This window comes from Akebia trifoliata, chromosome 8 (assembly GCF_017979445.1).
Source record: "Akebia trifoliata isolate Shusen 1 chromosome 8, ASM1797944v1, whole genome shotgun sequence".
NCBI lineage: Eukaryota > Viridiplantae > Streptophyta > Magnoliopsida > Ranunculales > Lardizabalaceae > Akebia > Akebia trifoliata.
Window position 1 is genome coordinate 41,455,271 of NC_141382.1, and position 19,202 is coordinate 41,474,472.

The window sequence follows — 19,202 nt, forward strand, 5'->3', positions numbered from 1 at the left end:
AAACTTCATTAGATAGAAAAGCGTCCAACATCCAATGGAATGATTCCATCTGCTCAAAAGACGAGATTCAAATTTAACTATAATATTAAAGCGTCCACCGACGTTGAATCCCAAGGAGTGTTTATTAAAAGTAGGGATCCAGTCATGTGTCGCATTCCTAATCAAGGTAAGATGATACTCCATTTTAGGCCACGTGGCCTTTAAATTTATTTTCAAGAGATGGACCACATAGGGTAGGGGTGGCAATGATCCAAAATATATCTGATCCGAATCGAATCGATCCAATAAAATATGAAAAATCGAATTTTTGGATTTGATTCAAATTGAAATCTTATATTCGAAATAATTTTGGATCGAATGTATTCCAATCCGATCTGAAAAAAATTGATTTGAACATATTTCGATATATTTTTTTTTTAATTTATATAAATACATATAAATAAAATATTTTAATTTTTTTTTATTTCTTTATATATTTATATTTAGAAAGTAGATTTTTTAAAATTTGATACGATCTCATATTTTTGAACATTAATAATTTGAAAATAAGATATGTGTTCGAATCGAATCAGATCGATTTTAAATTAAGGATAAAATGAAATGGATTATATTTGATTTATATATTTATTGATCTGTTCAAATTAGTATTAGAGTGGCACTGATCCAATATCGAATCGATCCGTTGTTAGTGTAATCTATATGATGAGTAGGTTAAAAATGCCACGTGGTATAAAATGGGTGACGCCTGACCCTGTTTAGGAACGCGACACCTGACTGGATCCTTACTCTATTATTTTTTAAACTTTATCTCCTTTGTTTTGGGTGCTCCACGCCTTTTACATCGATTTGACTCTAACATTTAACAAAATTTGATAATTTTCTGAAGTCCGTCGTACACTCAGCGAAACTTTGATTCGCGGACGCGAGTCCTGATTCTGATCCAATATAATCAACTAAATAACGCGCATGCGGGCCACCTTTTCAACCAGTCACTACCTTCCCCACAAAGTGCCAGAGACCCAAGTCAATCCACTGGCACGACCGGTTTCCGTAGTCATTCAACTTCGCGAATTTAACTCTCATGTAAAGTGAATTTCGATGGAATTTTGTCCCCTCGGGCACATATGTGAGAGAGAGAGAGAGACTTTTGTTTGGTGATTTACATACCCATCCACATATTGTCAATATTAGAGACACCTCCTCATGTTTCCAAACTGATGACATGCCTTCTTGATGTATGTCTTGTACGAGAGACTAAAGTAAATGACCTAAATACCCTACTTTTTAATATCTAAAAAAAAAAAAAATACTTGCATTTTCTCCCTCAAATCAATCATCTTCAACTTGTTAACTTGATAAACTGTTTTTTAATTTATTTCTACCCAAGGGTATCTCTAGAATTGATCAAAACATAAAGGGTCATATCTAAATCAACCAATTTTGTGAGATCTACAATTTACTAATTTTTCTATTTAGCTCTATTATTAAATGAGTGAATTATAAAGTGTTATATCTTCATTCAAAACTTTTGACATGTTTCCTTGGACTCTGACTTTGATCTACACTAATTTGACAAAAATCATCTTTGATTTTTTATTTTTAAAGTAGACTAATAGATGGGATGTGCAAATGCACCATATTTAACTTTGAATTTGCATCATAAGATTAAATGTGCATATTTGTAATTTTTTAAGAAATTAATTTTGCATAAGATCATTATATAATTATAATATTAAAAATTAAAAATATATTTTTATAATTTTAACAAATTAAGCAATGTGGTTACAGGAGTTGCATGTTTGTAGTTTTATTCATTTTTGACTAAGAACATTCTAATAATTTATAAGTCTAAATGTATTGTGGGAGTATTTTTGGAAGAACAAAAAAGATTGATGCCGACAACTCTATACTTCACCTTTTCTCATTAAAATGGTAAAGATGTATGTATTATTCTTTGGCATTGATTTAAAAATTTAATCCTCACTCTCTTTTTGTTTATCGTGTGAAAAATGATTGTTCTCACTTAAGGGCACAAGTGTTTGATAGATGTTGTGAAAACTCAAAAGTTATCTTGAAGTTCAAGGACTTTAAAAATACGTAGAACTAAAGAACAAAAATATGTTAGGTACATTTTTAATAATGACATTTATAAATAGAAAATTGATAGTTAACAAATATCTTAATTCAAGAGTTTTAAAATAAGCAAAGCCAACAAAAAGTATATAATAAAATTTTAATAATGGCATGCACATTAAGGAAAGATCGATAAAAAAAATGATGGACAGGGTTTAAAAACTTTGTTGCTTGAAGGTACCAACAACTTAGTAGGTAAAATCTTCAAGTGTTAGCATAATAGACCTGAGGTAATTTTCCATCGTACTTGATTTTTATTTTTTTACTTTTTACGATGGATTTGTCTAGACCCATAAGGCGATTAGTAAGGGCGAGACAATAAGATTTTTTAGAGCATCGTATCTCACCAAAATCCCTTGAATATATGCAGTACTTACTCAAATCACACATATGAGGTAAGTCAGGATAAGTCCTTATGGGTGACCAACGACGAAATTTTAAATCAAGACCTTTTCCTTTTTAGAGGGAAGTCCTGATCTCTCTTTTGTTGATCTCATTGAAAATATATTTATTCGTCTAAAATAAAAATAAAAATAGAAAAAAAATTTAACTCAATAACGTATTAATGAGTATAGGACCTTATTTAAGAGATATAAGCTAAAGGAGAGTTGATCCCATGACCTAAATTCAAATTCCATTGAACCCATCTTCACCTATATTAATTATTTTCTTACTTAGCAAAATAATAATAATAATAAAAATAAAATAAAATTATTTATGTGAAAGTCAGTGGTGAAGTAAAGTAGGTCCAATTTTTTATTTGTAGGTGGGGATGAATTATTATATTTATTATTTATCTAACAAAAGGGGGTAAATAAAAATCCACTCATTCATTCAAATTTATCCGCCTTTTTTTTCACCTTCATTTCATTTCATTTCATTTGTATTTGGATTTTGGAGACGGTCGAGAAAGTGCTTTTTTTTCTCTCTCTCTCTCTCTCTTCTCTTTCTCGAATGCATCGGCGAGTTTTTCAACAAAGTCTTTCTGTGAGTTTGAGTTGAAAACGCAGACAGTAACTCTCTTTCTTTTTCTTCCGTTTCTCTTCACGATTTCCTCGTTATCTTCGTCTGAATTTTTAGGCGTTTTTCTAATTACACATTCCAGATCGGTGAAGTTTTCGTGATGTTTCTGTACAGATCCGTAAAGCTTAATCGTCGTCTTCTTAGATGATTTTCTCATCCGATTATGGAAATCTGTAAGTTTTTTTGTTTGAATCCAATCGTTTCTTGCTGAAATTAGTGTTATTTATCTTCAGATTTGAGTACGGCTTTGCAGATTTGGAACTTTGGATAAGTTGTGTTTCGTTATCGTTAGGTTTCTTGATTTTTTTTAAACTTGAGATTCCAGAGATTTGATGATCGTTTCTTCTGATTGTTGATCGTGTTTTGCTAATCGACTGTTCAGTTTCTAGAAATTTAGTCTATTTTCTTTGAATCTGCTTGTTTAATGCTATCTTAATGTTTGGATGCTTTAAATCTCCAGTTTTTAAATTATACTTTCCTTTACCAGATTAAATTTGAGATATTTTAATACCTTCTGTGGTTCTCCATAGAGTTTTACAGACAATATTAGGTAATTTCTTGTGTTGTATAGTTTTGTTTCTGTAATTTGCCGAGGATATTGATCTTTGATGTTCTTATGTGTGCAAGTGTCAGAATTTGGGATTTGGTACTTAATCTTTCTGCAATTTTTTTGTGCTCTTCGTTTCTTCTAGTAGCTGTTTTGGCCTATTTAATATATTTTCTAGTGCTCATGTTCTTACTAGAAGTTTTCTCAAGCAATCTCACAAGATCTTATATTCAAGGCGTTTTTGCGACGTTTGTCATTTTCGCTTATTTACAGATTTTGTGAGAATTGAAGACTAATTTTTTTTCAGATTTTGTCTAGATTTCTTACCATATAGAGATTTTCTTACCAAACATGATCGCTTTTATATATCCCCAAGGTTTGATGTGTTCATTACAGCTATTTGGTTTATTTACTTCATTTCTTTGCCCTAAACAAGTTTCTTTTCCGGCATGTTTGAAACAGTTTTCAGGCAATATACTTCGATGTTGTTTTCCGGTTTCCCCTTCTCTATTTGTATTTTTTGTTTTACAAATTCTTATTAAAAATGTCTTCTTTCAGGTGGATTTCCAGCTAATCGAAGAATGTGCGGATCTCCGGAGAAGTTAAAATTTATATTTCCATCTACCTCTCCATCGGAAGAAAGAAAAACTAACACCAAAGAAATGAATCACCTAACTGTCGAAACCAATGATTCTTTCTCTAGCTTGCTTGAACTTGCTGCCAACAATGACCTCAATGGGTTCAAGCAATCAATGGAGGACGATCCTTCAGCTATTGATGAGATTGGATTCTGGTATGGTCGTCAAAAGGGGTCTAAACAGATTGTCCTGGAGCACCGAACCCCCTTGATGGTTGCGGCGACGTATGGTAGTATTGATGTCCTGAAGTTCATACTCTCTATATCTCAAGCTGATGTAAATCGTTGTTGTGGCTCGGATAGGAGCACTGCCCTCCATTGTGCTGCATCAGGTGGATCTGTAAATGCCATTGATGTTGTCAAGTTGCTTTTACTTGCTGGTGCTGACTTGAATTCCATAGATGCTATTGGTCGTCGAGCCGCCGATGTAATTGTTGTTCCTCCAAAGCACCCAAACCTAAAAATTTCCTTAGAAGAACTTCTTACCAGCAATGGCTCTGATGGCCCGACCGATGAGACTAATCTTCGAATCTCCACTGCTACATCTTATTCCCATTCCCCACCTCTCTCATCATCGTCCGAGAATGGGTCTCCATCGTCTGAGTCAGATTCAACATCTTCTCCAATGATGATGAAGTTAAATGGTCTTCCTACATCTTCTGTCTCAGAGAAGAGAGAGTACCCTATTGACCCGTCTCTTCCTGACATCAAGAACAGCATATTTTCTACTGATGAGTTCCGAATGTTCTCATTCAAGGTCCGACCTTGTTCTCGGGCATATTCCCATGATTGGACTGAGTGCCCCTTTGTTCACCCAGGTGAGAACGCTCGGAGAAGGGACCCGAGGAAGTTTCACTACAGCTGTGTGCCGTGCCCTGATTTTCGTAAGGGGGCATGCAGGCGTGGTGACATGTGTGAGTATGCACACGGGGTTTTTGAGTGCTGGCTGCATCCAGCACAGTACCGAACGCGTCTATGCAAGGATGGTACGAGTTGCATGCGTAGAGTTTGCTTCTTTGCTCACACGTCTGAAGAGCTTCGTCCCCTCTTTGTTTCTACCGGTTCCGCTGTTCCCTCTCCCCGTTCAACTGCCTCGTCTGCTACTGTAATGGAGATGGCGGCAGCCATGAGTCTCTTACCCGGCTCTCCTTCTTCAGTATCTGTCATGTCACCTTCGCCATTCACACCACCCATGTCTCCATCAGCCAATAGTATTTCACACTCGTCCTTGGCTTGGCCACAACCCAATGTTCCAACCTTGCATTTACCGGGAAGCAATTTTCAGTCGAGTCGCTTGAGATCGTCCTTCAATGCTAGAGACATTCCATCTGATGACTACAACATGGATTTCGAAGTACAGCAACAACAGCTCCTCAATGATTTGGCCTGCTTCTCGCAGCCACATCTCGGTTCCTCGTCCATGAACCGCCCTGTTCGATCAAAAACCCTAACTCCATCAAATCTTGAAGATCTCTTTACCTCGGAAATCTCTCCGTCTCCTCGTTATTCAGATCAGGCCGCCTCTGTATTCTCGCCATCACACAAATCTGCTGTCATAAATCAATTCCAACAACAGCAGAGCATGTTATCACCAATCAACACTAACATGTTCTCTCCCAAAAATGTTGACCACCCTCGCTTGCAGGCATCATTTGGTTTATCGTCTCCAGGAAGAATGTCACCACAAAATGTGGAACCTATCTCCCCAATGAGCTCACGCATGTCAGCCTTTGCTCAACGCGAGACACAGCACCATCAGCAATTACGCAGTCTCAGCTCACGTGATCTTGGATCCAACACTGCTGGAATTGTAGGCTCTCCCGTAAATTCTTGGTCGAAATGGGGATCCCCAAGTGGGAAATTAGATTGGGCTGTTCAAGGGGACGAATTGGGCGGTCTGCGAAGATCATCCTCGTTCGAGCTAGGGAACAATGTGGAGGAACCTGACTTATCATGGGTTCAATCATTGGTAAAGGAATCACCGCCTGAGATCAAAGAGAAGAGGCCAATGCCAACATCTGCTGATGCATCATCATCGGGTGATGGTTCAAATTCGAACCCTCAGGTTGAGTCGGGTGATCATTCTGTTTTGGGAGCTTGGATTGAGCAGATGCAGCTTGATCAACTTGTTGCATAGTAAATTAAAACTGCTATCAAGCTCTGATAGTAGTGAAAAAAAAATGGGGATTTAATAAATAATGTTGTATTTTTGGGTTTGTTGGTGAGAAGCTGTGAAGGTGAAGAAAGGTAACAGTAACAGAGTGGAAGAAGGGGGGGGGAAAGAGTAGAAAAAGGACAAGAAATTCATTTTCACCACCATTTATTATTACAAAAGAAGTCAGAAAAATGGAGAAGCCTCTCTGGGTGAAATTTCTAAGACCCAAGCCCTTGGTAGGTAATTTTCTCCCAACATTTTGGATTACAGATCTCTATTTTATCAGTTTTTTTTTTGTTCCTTTAAAAAAAAAAAAGAGTTCAATTGTTTCATTTTGATTGGAAATGAAACAAAAGCTCTATGTTTTCATCTTTAATTTATTATTATCTTCTGGTAAATCAGTAACTTGGGTTAAAAAAAAAAAAAAATCCTGCCAAGGAGGGCTTTTTCTATGTTATGAGCAAGTCTGCTTGGAAACACCGAACATCGCTGACATGTCCCATTTGAAAAAGAACTGTTGAATGGCCAAATATGGTCACTTGGTGATGTAACATTTGAATTAAAGCTTAAAATTGAATCAAAGTTTATTATTATATTATTAGTATTATTGTTATTGTTATTATATTTTTCTCTGTTTCTCTTCTCTCTCTCTCTCTCCGTATTTGTTTGTTTTGGTGTGCTTTTTTATTTGTTTGTTTCTATTTATTTCTGTCCCTATAACTCTAATAGTTTTTCTCTATCTTATTGGAATCTGATTTTGATTCGTGGGTTTTAAGAAAGTGAGTGGGAATACTACCATACTGGTGGTGGGTCCAAATAGTGGAGAGATTGTGACATGTGAGGTGGAATTTGGATAGGGGTGGTGGAATGGATGTTTATTTGGATTCGTTCAATCCTTTCTATAGAGAGAGAGAGAGAGAAAATCAAATCTGATTTTGGGGTGATTTTATTTTCTTCTTGATTAGGTAAAAGAGATGTGGATCTTACTTTTCATATAGGAAGGATAGATATGTTTGGGTATCAGATTTCTAATAATTATTCTTAGTCAGAATTATCTGGTCCCAGTGTTTTCTTAATGGGATACCTGGTACAGTGATTGATTGTGCCGTGCATGAATATGACCACATTTTTATGTCGAATTAATAGACACAGAGAATTATTGTCTTGGAAACTTATCCCAAAAATTTAGGGTGGGCTGGTTTCCATCCAATATTGACTAGTGGGATGTCTTTTAATTGGAACTGTAATTTATTTAGATCATTATTTGTGTATAATTGAACAAATGAAACATCCCTCTACTGTTAAAAGTATTAGATTTGATTTAAGAAATAAAAAAATTGAAAAAAATGTTTTTTTTTTCTAGAAGATCCAACATTTGGAAGATGAACGGTCATTAAATCTCCAATTTTCAATCAATTTTTATCGGTGGGTCTTTTTTTTTTTTTTCTTCTTCTTGACGTGACACTTGTAATTGTCAAAAAGCGTTATAAGAAAAGCTAGTTACATGGATCAGCTCCCATTCTTTTCTAATTAGTCCCTAAATTTTAATGCTTTTCTTAATAATACATTTAATAAAAATAATTCTTTACAATCAGTCCCTGAATTTCACTCCCCACATTTTTTATCATCAGGGCATTCGAATTCACCATTTTCGTTAAAGTTTCAAAGCCTTCTTTCAAGGATTTTTTTCAAGCATTCTCAAGATGTATTTTGATTTTTTTTTTTTTTTGATTGTGTGATGAAAATAGATCAAAGATGGTTCTTGTAATTTGAAATCTTCAACTCAAGTTGTTACGTCAAAATTTTCATTGATCTTGAATCAAGTTTTAATTTGATTCATTCTTCCAAAAAAATTTAAAAATAAAATATATGATTTAAATGGTACTTGCTCAGTGTTACTAAAGTTTGGTTTTGTTTTATTATGGAAAATACTGGGATGAGAGATCTTGATTAGATGCTTAAAAATGAGGATTAGAGATATTGGCCCACTTGGATTTAGAGAGAGATATTGCTTGGTCTATGTCATGTTATTTGTTGTAGTTAATAAACTAAATTAGGTTAGATTTTAAAGAGATTAATCGGTTCCCACTTTTTCTTTATTGATAGGTTGACTCAGAATTCAACTAATCCCCCCCCCCTCAATTACGTTGTCCTTCGTTTATATATATGTTTTCTTGATCAAGAAGTTTGGATCCATTCCAAGGGTTTGACTTAAGTTGTTTGTTTTTTTAGGTTGGATTAGAATAAATTAACCTGGTTTGTTTATTGGTCTGTCGATGCGTCGCTCTATGTAAATGATCTGAACTTCTGATGCTATTTCGACATTCAAAATCCTAGTCCAAGCCCAGCCCATCTGATGATCGGGTTGGACCGAGTCGAAACAATTCGTTCTGATCAGAAAAAATAGGTTTCGAATCTAAAGTTTGGGTTTTCAGATCAAAATTTCAAATCCAATAAAAATTTTGTATCAGTTTCAGATTAACTCCAACCCAATCCAATAAAAATCTGAACCGAATTTAATTATACATTTAAAAAAAAAAAAAAAAAATTCTCATACATATTATATACTCTCTCTTCTCAGTTCTCATCATGGTTTTAAAACTTGGTTTCGTGTCTCATCCAGGCCCGATACTGAGTTGTCTCGGACGAGTTTTTTAATACGTTTGAGATGTCTCATTCAAAAAATCAAAAAATTCAACGCAAGGTATTAAATCTCGGTCAAAAAAGTAACTTGTGAGTTGGTCTAGTTTAGCTCCGATATCGAGTTAACTCTAGTGATATGTCTCGGACGAGTTTTAAAACCATGGTTCTCATTCAATCTCTCACTAATGGGGGGTTCTTTTGGTGGACCTATACATAAAATTAAACTTGATTAACATAAATTACAAAATCATACATGAAAATTGCATTTAATCGGATCAGATCGATTTTGGATTGAGTTAACATTTAGGCAGATCGGATTGGTTCTAAAATTTATTAATCTGATCTGGATCATATAGTAAAAAATTTGGATTGGTATTGATCCAGTACCGACACGATCTCTGTCGCCTACCCTACTTATATAAATGTAGTTGGGCCATCCTAATATATGAATGAGGCCTAACTTGGACTGGTCAATTACCATACGAGCCTAGCAACACTATCCAAACCTATCCATAAATAATAATTATAATAAAAAAAATAAAAAAATAAAAAGAAAAAAAAAAATTATACGATCCAAATTCCAAACCTGGTCCACGAGTGGCCACACTAGGCCAAAGCCCCATTATTGTAGGAATTGGAATAGAGTTTGTTTCTAGGTTCGCTAGTTCAATTCGCTTAAAACATTTAAGCAAGTTATGAGTAAGTTCATAATGATAATATAAAAAAAATTATGTTACATAACAAACAAAATGCATGAAATGATCCAAACTCTAAATATACAATATATAGACAATCATTAGAAAGTATAAGAAATATTTCATTTTGAAATAGCAAAATGAAATCAACATATAGAAATAAAAATATCCAAAAAAATAAAACAGCGGGTTAGGTTTATTAGAGTATTGTATTATGTCGTAGTGTATTATGGTGTATGGGGATACACCGAATCATTTTAACATTGTAGTTAGAGTAGTTATATTAACCACATTCTCTATTTAATAAGAAACTTACACCAGAGAACAATTGATCTAGATTTTCAATTAATCTGAAATTTATCAGCCTTATACTTAGGTCGTGACTTCGAGTCTCTTCCCGCCCCTCGAATAAAAAAGTTGTGTGTACTGTGTGGGTTGGTGCACAGAACCTTGGATTAGTCTTGTCAGATATGTTATGTGTCAGATGAACAGGTCGGGCAAAGCCTAGTCACGGTCTGGCCCGCTATCTACGGAGATACCTAGATATATATATATATATATATATTATATATATATATATATATATATATATATATATATCTAAAAAATAAATAATTAACATCTAAAAATCATTCTCTTATCAAGCATAAGTGCCATATTTCTATGCCAAAAAGTAAAAATTAATTTTGTGACAAATAGGTGACAAAAAGAATCAAATAGACTTTTCATCAATGACGAAACTCTTATGCTGAAGAGAAGCTAAAGTTTATGGAGAGATTAGAGATGCCTTTAACTGGAATGAAGCAGATAAACATGTAAAGTTTATTTAGTTACTTCTCTTTTAATTGTATATGTATAGATACGTGGTTTTCGTCATTACGACGACCACATCTACGATGATTTGGAGTCGCCACCATTCAAGTTATAAGTAGGTGTGAATGGCCACCCGATGTACATTTTTTCAAAAAAGTGATATTTTTGGCATTAGCGACTCGCGAGGGATAAGGAATTAATCGAACCTAGGATTCGGGTAAGCGGCTCGGTTGGAGAAAAGGGAAGGGGTTAGGTACCCTTTTCTCCCTGCCAAGTGGCGGTAACCTCAAATAATTCGGTCATTTTGATTTTAACGAAAATTGGTAAATAGTGTGCCATGTGTGTATTTGTACTCTAAGTAGGGGTTTGATTTTGGCTTGATCATAGGGTCATTTCATTGATGGAAATGACTCTTTTGGACCTTTAACCTTGGGGTCCACTCATTTAAAATAAAAATAAAAGAGTAGAAATGGGGTATTAGAAAAGGGAGAGGGAGAGGGTAAAGAGAAAAGGGGTGCTTTGAACCCACCTTGAAGCTTCAAGTTCTTCTTTTCTTCTTCTTCCTTTAACTTCTCTTGGGTCCTTGGTGAGTTGAGAGTGAAACTTTTCTTTTTTAGAATATGTTATGAGAGATTAGTAAGAAGGAGTAGAGAGAGTGGGCTTTTTTCTTAGGGAGACTTGGTGAAACTTGGTAATACTTGGTAACCTTTTTTGGAGGGAGGGGAGGGGTATTTATAGGAGTTGAGAGGAGGTTTGGGGGTATAATGGGGTGAAGAGTTGAGAGAATAGAAAATGGCATGGGTATTTGAAGTGAAATGTGTGAAATTTAAAGTGGAATGAAGGGTAAATGTGTAATGAGTGAAAATGGGTGAGGTTTAGATCCAAATGGGTTGGATCCTACCCAAATCCATTTGGGTAGAGTGTTTGGTGGGATGAGATGAGTGATGGTTGATGGGTGTAAGGGGGTTGTTTAGAGAAGAAGTGTTAGGTTGGTTGATGAGGTGAGGTGTGTAGATTTTAGAGAATGGGTTGTGTAAGAGGTTGTTAAATTGATTTTTGGGAGGGGAGAGGGGATGATGCCATGTGGCATATGTGATGAGAGGATGAGGTGATGAGATTGGTTGATTGGTTGATGGTGGTTGTTTGATTAGAGAGAAGGGTGTGGGTTAGTTGGTTGATGATGAGGGAGGTATGGGTTGAAGTGATTTTGTGAGAGTGTTTTAAGGAGAATGATTGGTGTAGATATGGGTTGTGATGTGGGTAGTTGTTGATGTTAGAGAGTGATGGTGTGTTAGGGTATGTTGAGTATGGGTTGTGATGTTGGTGGTTAGAGAATGAGGGTAGGTTAGGTTAGGGTAGGGTATGAGTTGATGTGATTTAGGAGAGAGGTGGGGTGGGTTAGATGAGTTGTTTAGAGAATGGTGATGGGGGTGGGTGATTAGATGAAGGAGGTGAAGGGTGGTGATGACATGTGTCATCTTTTGATGTAGAGAGGGTGATTGGTTGATGTAGGTAAGGGTTGTGGGTTGGATAATGTTATTGTTTTGTGGATTTTTGGACATATTGGGCTTAGGCTTTTTAAAGGGTTGTAGGTCATTTTGGCTTGGATAGGGTTTAATTTGAATGGGATTTTGAAGGTGGGTTCATCATATGATTTAGGTAATATGAGATTGATTTTAGGTTGGGGTTAAGATGGGAAATTGACTTTAAAAAGGATTGAGGGTTTGTGGGCTTCGAATGGGCTTAGGGTGTTTGCGGGTTTCGGGGCGGAGTGGTAGGTGATAGATGAAGGGTAGGTCTCCCAAGTCTCACCTTTTTGATTTTTTTAATTTTTTTGTATTTTTCTTGAAGTTATCGATTTGATAAAAAATGCCACGTATTTGGCAATTTGGGCCTTTTGGGCCCGTTGGAGAATTTATCGATTCTTGTGGATATAAGTGTGGAGTGACGAAGGTTGGGATGACGTGGGATGAGTCCGGTCCCTTTGATGGGCCTCCTAAACCATTAAGAGGTCTTAGGAGCATCAATTCGATCAAAAAGTCACTTTTTAGTGATTTGGGCCTCTGAGGTCCGTTGGCGAATCCTATTAGAAAATCACTATTTTTGGGTCCTTTCGAGTATGGGCCCGTTCAAATTGGGGTGTCTACAATATGTATATAAGAAGGGAGACATTAGAGGTCATTTTTGTGGTAAATTGGCCTCGATCACGATTTCATTATTAAACCTTCAAAATAATAGTAAAAATATGGAAAAATAAACAACACAAGAGTTTTTTATGTAGTTCGGCAAACGTTCATATGTCAACGTGCTCAATGAGCCATTTCACTATAAATCAAATGGTTAAATGATCTCTCCTTGACCTCCTCCCTTCCTTTTTCTCCTCTCAAGTTTTTCCTCCTCCTTTTTACAGTGGCCTCAAGGCCTTTAAATAGAAAAATTCTAAAGAGAAATCCTAACTCTAGTTAAATTACAATTGCCATTTTTACCCTATACAAATAAATTAATTATTTATTAAGAAAGAATCTTTTCAAATTGGGATTTTTCTCTAATTTCATAGAATTATACTCAAATCATGTCACGTGCCTATCTCGGGATACATGTTGATGGTGTGGATGAACGGTCTAGTTGGGAGATGATTTTATCCATCCACATAGTCTTTTTTCGAAGGTGGAGATTGATGTACTAAGATTTGCCTTCGAGAACTTTGTAGTTTTTGGCAATCCTTCATGAATGAGTATCATCCCTGATTTTTGAATTAGTATGATTCCTAAGCTTATCTTCTTCCATATTTAGCAAAATTTCGATCTTCCACTTGGTCAAGTTCCCATAATAAGTCGACACCTCAATGACAAAATTGATTATCTTGTAAATCGGGCTTGGCTCCTTGAATGAGCTAAGACTTTGTCAAATGATAAAAGAATCAACTAATGTGATAAGTCGGACTTAGATTCCAAAATGGTCCAAGACTTTCCATCTAGTAAATTGACAAACCTAGGGGTTAGGTCTAGTTCCTTGGGAGGAATAGTTTTTTTTATGTGTCGAGTATCGACCGACTAACAAAGAGGTTGTATTTCATCTTATGTATGACCAACCAACCAATAAATAGGTCGGATTCCCCGATGAACCGAACTTAAACCTTCTTGAACCTACTCAACCTCAAGAGTAGGGTTCAATTTCCTCCTTGAATCAAGTTGTCTTACTTATCCATTCTAGTTTTGCTATTTCATCAGAATATGGCTATGTTCCCTCATTGACTCGAACCGCATTACTTAACCATTTTAACCATGTTCAACCAATAGAATAAATTTCAGTTATCTCGATGAATAGAACTTAAAGACTTAAACTTTCTTAAACCTATTCAACCTTAAGAGTAAGGCTTGGTTTCATCAATAACCCAAGCCTCAACATTCTTGAACCTACTCAACCTCAAGAGTAGGGCTCGATTCCCTAAATGAATCAAGACTTAACTTTCTTGAACCTACTTAGCCTCATATAAGTAGAGCTCAGTTTCTTCAATGAACCGAGTGTTAACCTTCTTGAACCTACTCGACCTCATATGAGTAGGACTCGATTCCCTTAATGAATCAAGACTTACCCTCCTTGAGCCTACTCAACCTTATATGAGTATGGATCAATGAACCAAGTATTAACCTTCTTGAGCCTACTCAACCTCATATGAATATGACTCAATTCCCTTAATGCATCAAGTATTAACATTCTTGAACATACTCAACTTTCTATGAGTAGGACTTTGTTCCCTTAATGAACGAGACTTAAACCTTCTTGAACCTACTCAACCTCATATGAGTAGGGTTCGGTTCCTTCAATGAACCGAGACTTAAGATTCTTGAGCCTGCTTAACTTCATATAAGTATGACTCAATTCCCTTAATGAACCGAGTCTTAACATTCTTGAGCCTACTCAACCTCATATGAGTAGGGCTCAATTCCTTTAATAAACCAAGTTTTAACATTCTTGAGCCTACTTAACTTTCTATGAGTAGGACTTGGTTCCCTCAATGAACCGAATCTTAGCCTTATTGAACCTACTCAACCTCATATGAGTAGGGCTTGATTCTTTCAATGAACCGAGCTACCTTGCCTTTTTTAATTACATTCAATCTAAAATAATAGGGTTCGGTTCCCTTTATGAACCGAACTACCTTTCGATAGTACGAAATAAATCAAAAGATAATCATTTTTTTGTTAACATAAGCCCAATTAAAAGCATTTAAAGCAGAATCCTTACGCCTCATGAAATCTAATAACATAAATCTCCAACTAGAAATTTAAATAAATTCATCTGCTTATTAAAATCCTACTTATAATACCTTTTTAAGAATGTACGAGTCCTACCTAATTAATTATACTCGGATCGAGCCTCCATGTAGAATTTTACCTCACAGACCAGACTTAAATTGATCCCCTCGTGTATACCACTTAACTCGGTGGATTAGATTTCCACCTTGTGCACCGACCTACCAACAATGAGGTTGAGATTCTTTTTTTCGTTCCCAACAACAAGGTCGGGATTCCTTTTTGTGTACCCAACAAACAATGAGGTTGGATTCGCTTTTGTGCACCCCTTTAGACTCAAAATTATATTTGCACCACATTGATTTGATTAACAAATTGGGTCACGTGGGACTCTTATCATGAGCGTCACCTAAGCCTCCAATCAATATAATCGCTTGGTACTATAGTTGGTCCCCCAACCTTATTTGTAAAACCGACCCAACTAACAAATTGGATTGGCATGATTAAGCCCCCAAGTAATTCTCAGTGTGATTTGTTGGGAATTGTGAGTCCCCCATAAATCAAATCGGACAAATGTCCTCCTTTTTACCTCGTGTTTTGCTATATAATAATATGAGTTTCAATATACATCAAATATTCATGTGTGCCCCCCAAGCTACTCTTTTTTACCTTTTATTACTATTGTTATTTACTTTATTGCACAAGTCATGCAGTGAAATTAAATTTTCTATATTTACCTTTTAATGTAAATATTAAATAATACTTGATAGAATCGGTGTTTTCCTTATAAGTATCCTTCTTGCGGAGAGTACACGAGTCCCCGAGCAAGCACTATAGCCCATTAAATAAGTCTGGCAGTATCATGTTAGTTTTAGCGATATCAACACCTTTGCAATATAATGCCCAACTCTTTATCCTCATGTTGTTGAAGTCATCCATAGCTTTATCCTAATGCCTTTCCCGGTCGATGCACTTTTCCATTGATTGCTTACAATTCATAAGATCTGATGGGATTTACCCTATTACCCTTTCGTCTTCTTGCAAGGAGCAACATCACATCAATAATGATGTTTAAGAATGCATTAATCTATGAGTCATCAAACTCTCACTTGCCCTAGACCTTTTTTTTCTTTTTAATTTACTTTTCCTTGCATTTTATCCCTAGGTTAGTGTATTGTTTGCCATGTCTATGTCGTGTCCCTTGTTTCGTTCTCATGGACAACACGAATTGTAGAGGTCTTTTTTTGTGATAAATTGGCCTTGATCATGATTTCATTATTAAACCTTCAAAATAATAGAAAAAACATAGAAAAATAAACAACACAAGGGTTTTTTACGTGTTCAACAAACATGCTTACATCCACCGACCCTTGGATCCATTCCACTATGAATCAAATGGTTACATGACCTCTCCCTTTCCTCATTCTCCTCTCAATTTTTTCCTCCTCCTTTTTACAGTAGTCTTTAAATAGAAAAGTCCTAAAGAGAAATCTTAACCCTAGTTAAATTACAATTGCTCATTTTTACCCTTATACAAATAAATTAATTACCTATTAGGGAAGAATCCCAATTTTGGAGGATTCTTCCTTAATTACATAGAATCCGACTCAAACCATGTCACGAGCCTGCCTCGGGATATGTGTTAATGGTGCGGATGAACGGTCCAGTTGAGAGATGATTTTATCCATCCATAGAACCAAAGAGACAAGAATCAAATTTCTCGGGAAAATTCATTGTATCTTCACATCTTACTTCTCTTAATTCTTATGGTTCTATTCGGGAAATTTATTTTAGTATAAATGTATCAATCATTTGGGGTACATAACATTTTCTTATGTATGAATGATATATTATAGGAAGTTAAAAATCATTTAGAGGAAGTCTTGGATATTTTTTGCGTAAATTATTTGCCATCAAGAAAGGTTTGACTATCACAAAAGCTTTAAAAAAAAATTAAATAAAATTCAGAACATATGTTGATGGGTCAGGTTCCATAAAGCTACTTACATCTACACAAATCAGCTCGTTCGTTGGATTAAAGATAGATCCAACGGTCAAGATCTAAAACTGTCTAAAAGAGAGCACGTGCTCTATTTCATGACTTAAAAGTTTCGGTATTAGTTAATACCTCCCCGCATCCCAAATCCCCTCTCAAACAAAATACATTTCATCTTCTTTTTCTTCCTGCGATGCCCTAACCGTTCCATTTTCTTCACGCTGATGTTGAACTCGTGCCCTCCCTCACAGCAGCCAGTAGCCACTCTTGTTTTTGTCGAATCATTCACTCTCTTAAGTCAATTTTAACAGCCACAGTGGTTCTATCTCCATTCCTATGTATTTGATCTATGGATCTTGTTTCGTGAGTTGTTCTTGATACGATTTTGCGATATTTGATATTCTAGATCTTTTTCTTAGATTGATTGCTAGAAACAATGTATATTGAGGATGTTTGTAGGGTTTTTTTTTTTCGATTTGATTTGTGAATAATGTCTTTTCACTTGTAATGCCCTTTATGAATTAAAGTTTTTTAATCATAATACAATCAAACATAACGACCATGGTTTGAAAACTTAATGATATCAAAAAAATGTATTAGTGTTTGATTATCTCCTATGATTCTAATCATTATGATTTTAAATTATATCTTAGCTCCTAATTGCATTTTGTTAGTAATATGGACCTCTGGTCTTGTGTTTCTTGTTGAAATCCAATGCTTGTATGGACACGGGAATTTCATCTTTTTGCAATATCCTTCCACTTTGGGGTATTTTGGAGTCGCCACTATTCATATTTAAAGTGGGTGTAAATGGTCACCCGATGTCACATTTTTTTGAAAATTATGTCATTTTGACATTTTGATGACTCTCGTACGGATAAAACTTATTTGGTCCAACTTTTGATTCAAGGTAAGGGGGTTCATTTATGGAGTAGGGAAGGTGTTAGGCACCCTACTCCATCCACCATAGGTGGTAACCTCGGATTTGGTCAACTTTTGAAAATGAAAATGAAACAATAGAAATCGAAAAATCCGATATGTACCCTCAAGTATGAGGGGCTTTCGGTATTGGTTTAAACCATTAAGGGCACCTTCATTGAAAAAAGGGCCCTTTGGTGGTTCAAATCGTCGTGGTGTGTGCAAAGTGTAGATAAGGGGGTGAGTAGAAGAGGGAAGTTAGAGGGGGTATTCTTTTTTCAAACCCAACTTGATCTAATCTTGATCTTCAAAGATGTACCCCTTAACGAGTCTTCTTTTTATTTTCTTAATTTGTTTGAGAGAAGGTTGAGAGTTGAGAGTTGTATGATGAGTTTAGAGTTGATGGTTGAGAGTAGAGGTAGTAGGATGAGTTAAGAGAGAAAAGTTGAGAGAGTGATTTCTTTTTAATCTTTTTGAGGGTTGGATGTGAGATTTTTCATTAGGGATTGAGAGTTGAGAATGAGAGGATTTTTATAGAATTTGGGAGTTATTTTTAGGGGTAATATGGGGTGAAATGATGGGAAAGAATAGAATGGTGTGAGATTTAAGAGAGGTGTGTGTAAATTGATGGGGATTAAATGGTATTTGTGTAAGAAGGTTAAATGGGTGAGTTTTGACCCAAATGGTTTGGATCCTACCAACCTATTTGGGTGGAGTGTTTGGTGAGGTGAGATGATAGGTATTTAAGATGGTGGTTGTGATTAAATGGTGTTTGGTTTAAGAGAATGGAGGATTTAAAGGGGTGGTTGATGATATTTTGGGAGGGTGATGGAGATGATGACATATGTCAAAGTAGGTAAAAATGAAGGGTTGAGATGAGTTTATGGAAAATGATGAGTGTTTGATTTGAGAGGATGGGTGTAGGTTTAGATTGTAGGGAATGATGAGGGTAGATTAGGGGAGGGTGATGGTTGGTTAATAGGGAGTGATGGTAGTAGGTTAGGGGGATGTGTGGGTTGTGAGTGTTTGATTTGAGGGAATGGATAGGATAGGTTAGGGGAGAGGTGTAGGTTAGAAGTGTGGGTAGATGATATTTAAGAGAAGTAATGGGATAGTTAATTTTTTTAGAGAAAGGTAATGGGAGTTGGTGGTTTGATGAGGGAGGCGAGATGAGGTAATGACATGTGTCATACCTTGATGATGTTGGGTGATTGGTTGTGATGTTGGGCTTGGGTAGAGAATTGGGCTTGGGTGATGTGTTGGATTGAATAGGAATATATTTGAGTTGAGTTGAATGGGCTTGGGTAATCATAGAATAAGAATGGGTTTGGGGATTGAGTTGAGTGGGCTTGGGTTTGGTTAGAATAAGAATGAGTTTGGGGGTTG

At 35.8% G+C, this 19,202-nt stretch overlaps 1 protein-coding gene across 1 annotated transcript; it reads left to right on the plus strand.

The window, feature by feature from the left end:
* Nucleotides 1-3,052: 3,052 nt before the first annotated feature.
* LOC147396868 (zinc finger CCCH domain-containing protein 30-like) lies at nt 3,053-7,117 on the plus strand. Its single transcript, XM_086452147.1, has 2 exons — nt 3,053-3,329; nt 4,262-7,117. Exons 1-2 carry the CDS (start codon nt 3,320-3,322, stop codon nt 6,475-6,477), a joined length of 2,226 nt encoding a protein of 741 aa, XP_086308273.1. The 5' UTR covers nt 3,053-3,319; the 3' UTR covers nt 6,478-7,117.
* The last annotated feature ends 12,085 nt before the right edge of the window (nt 7,118-19,202 follow it).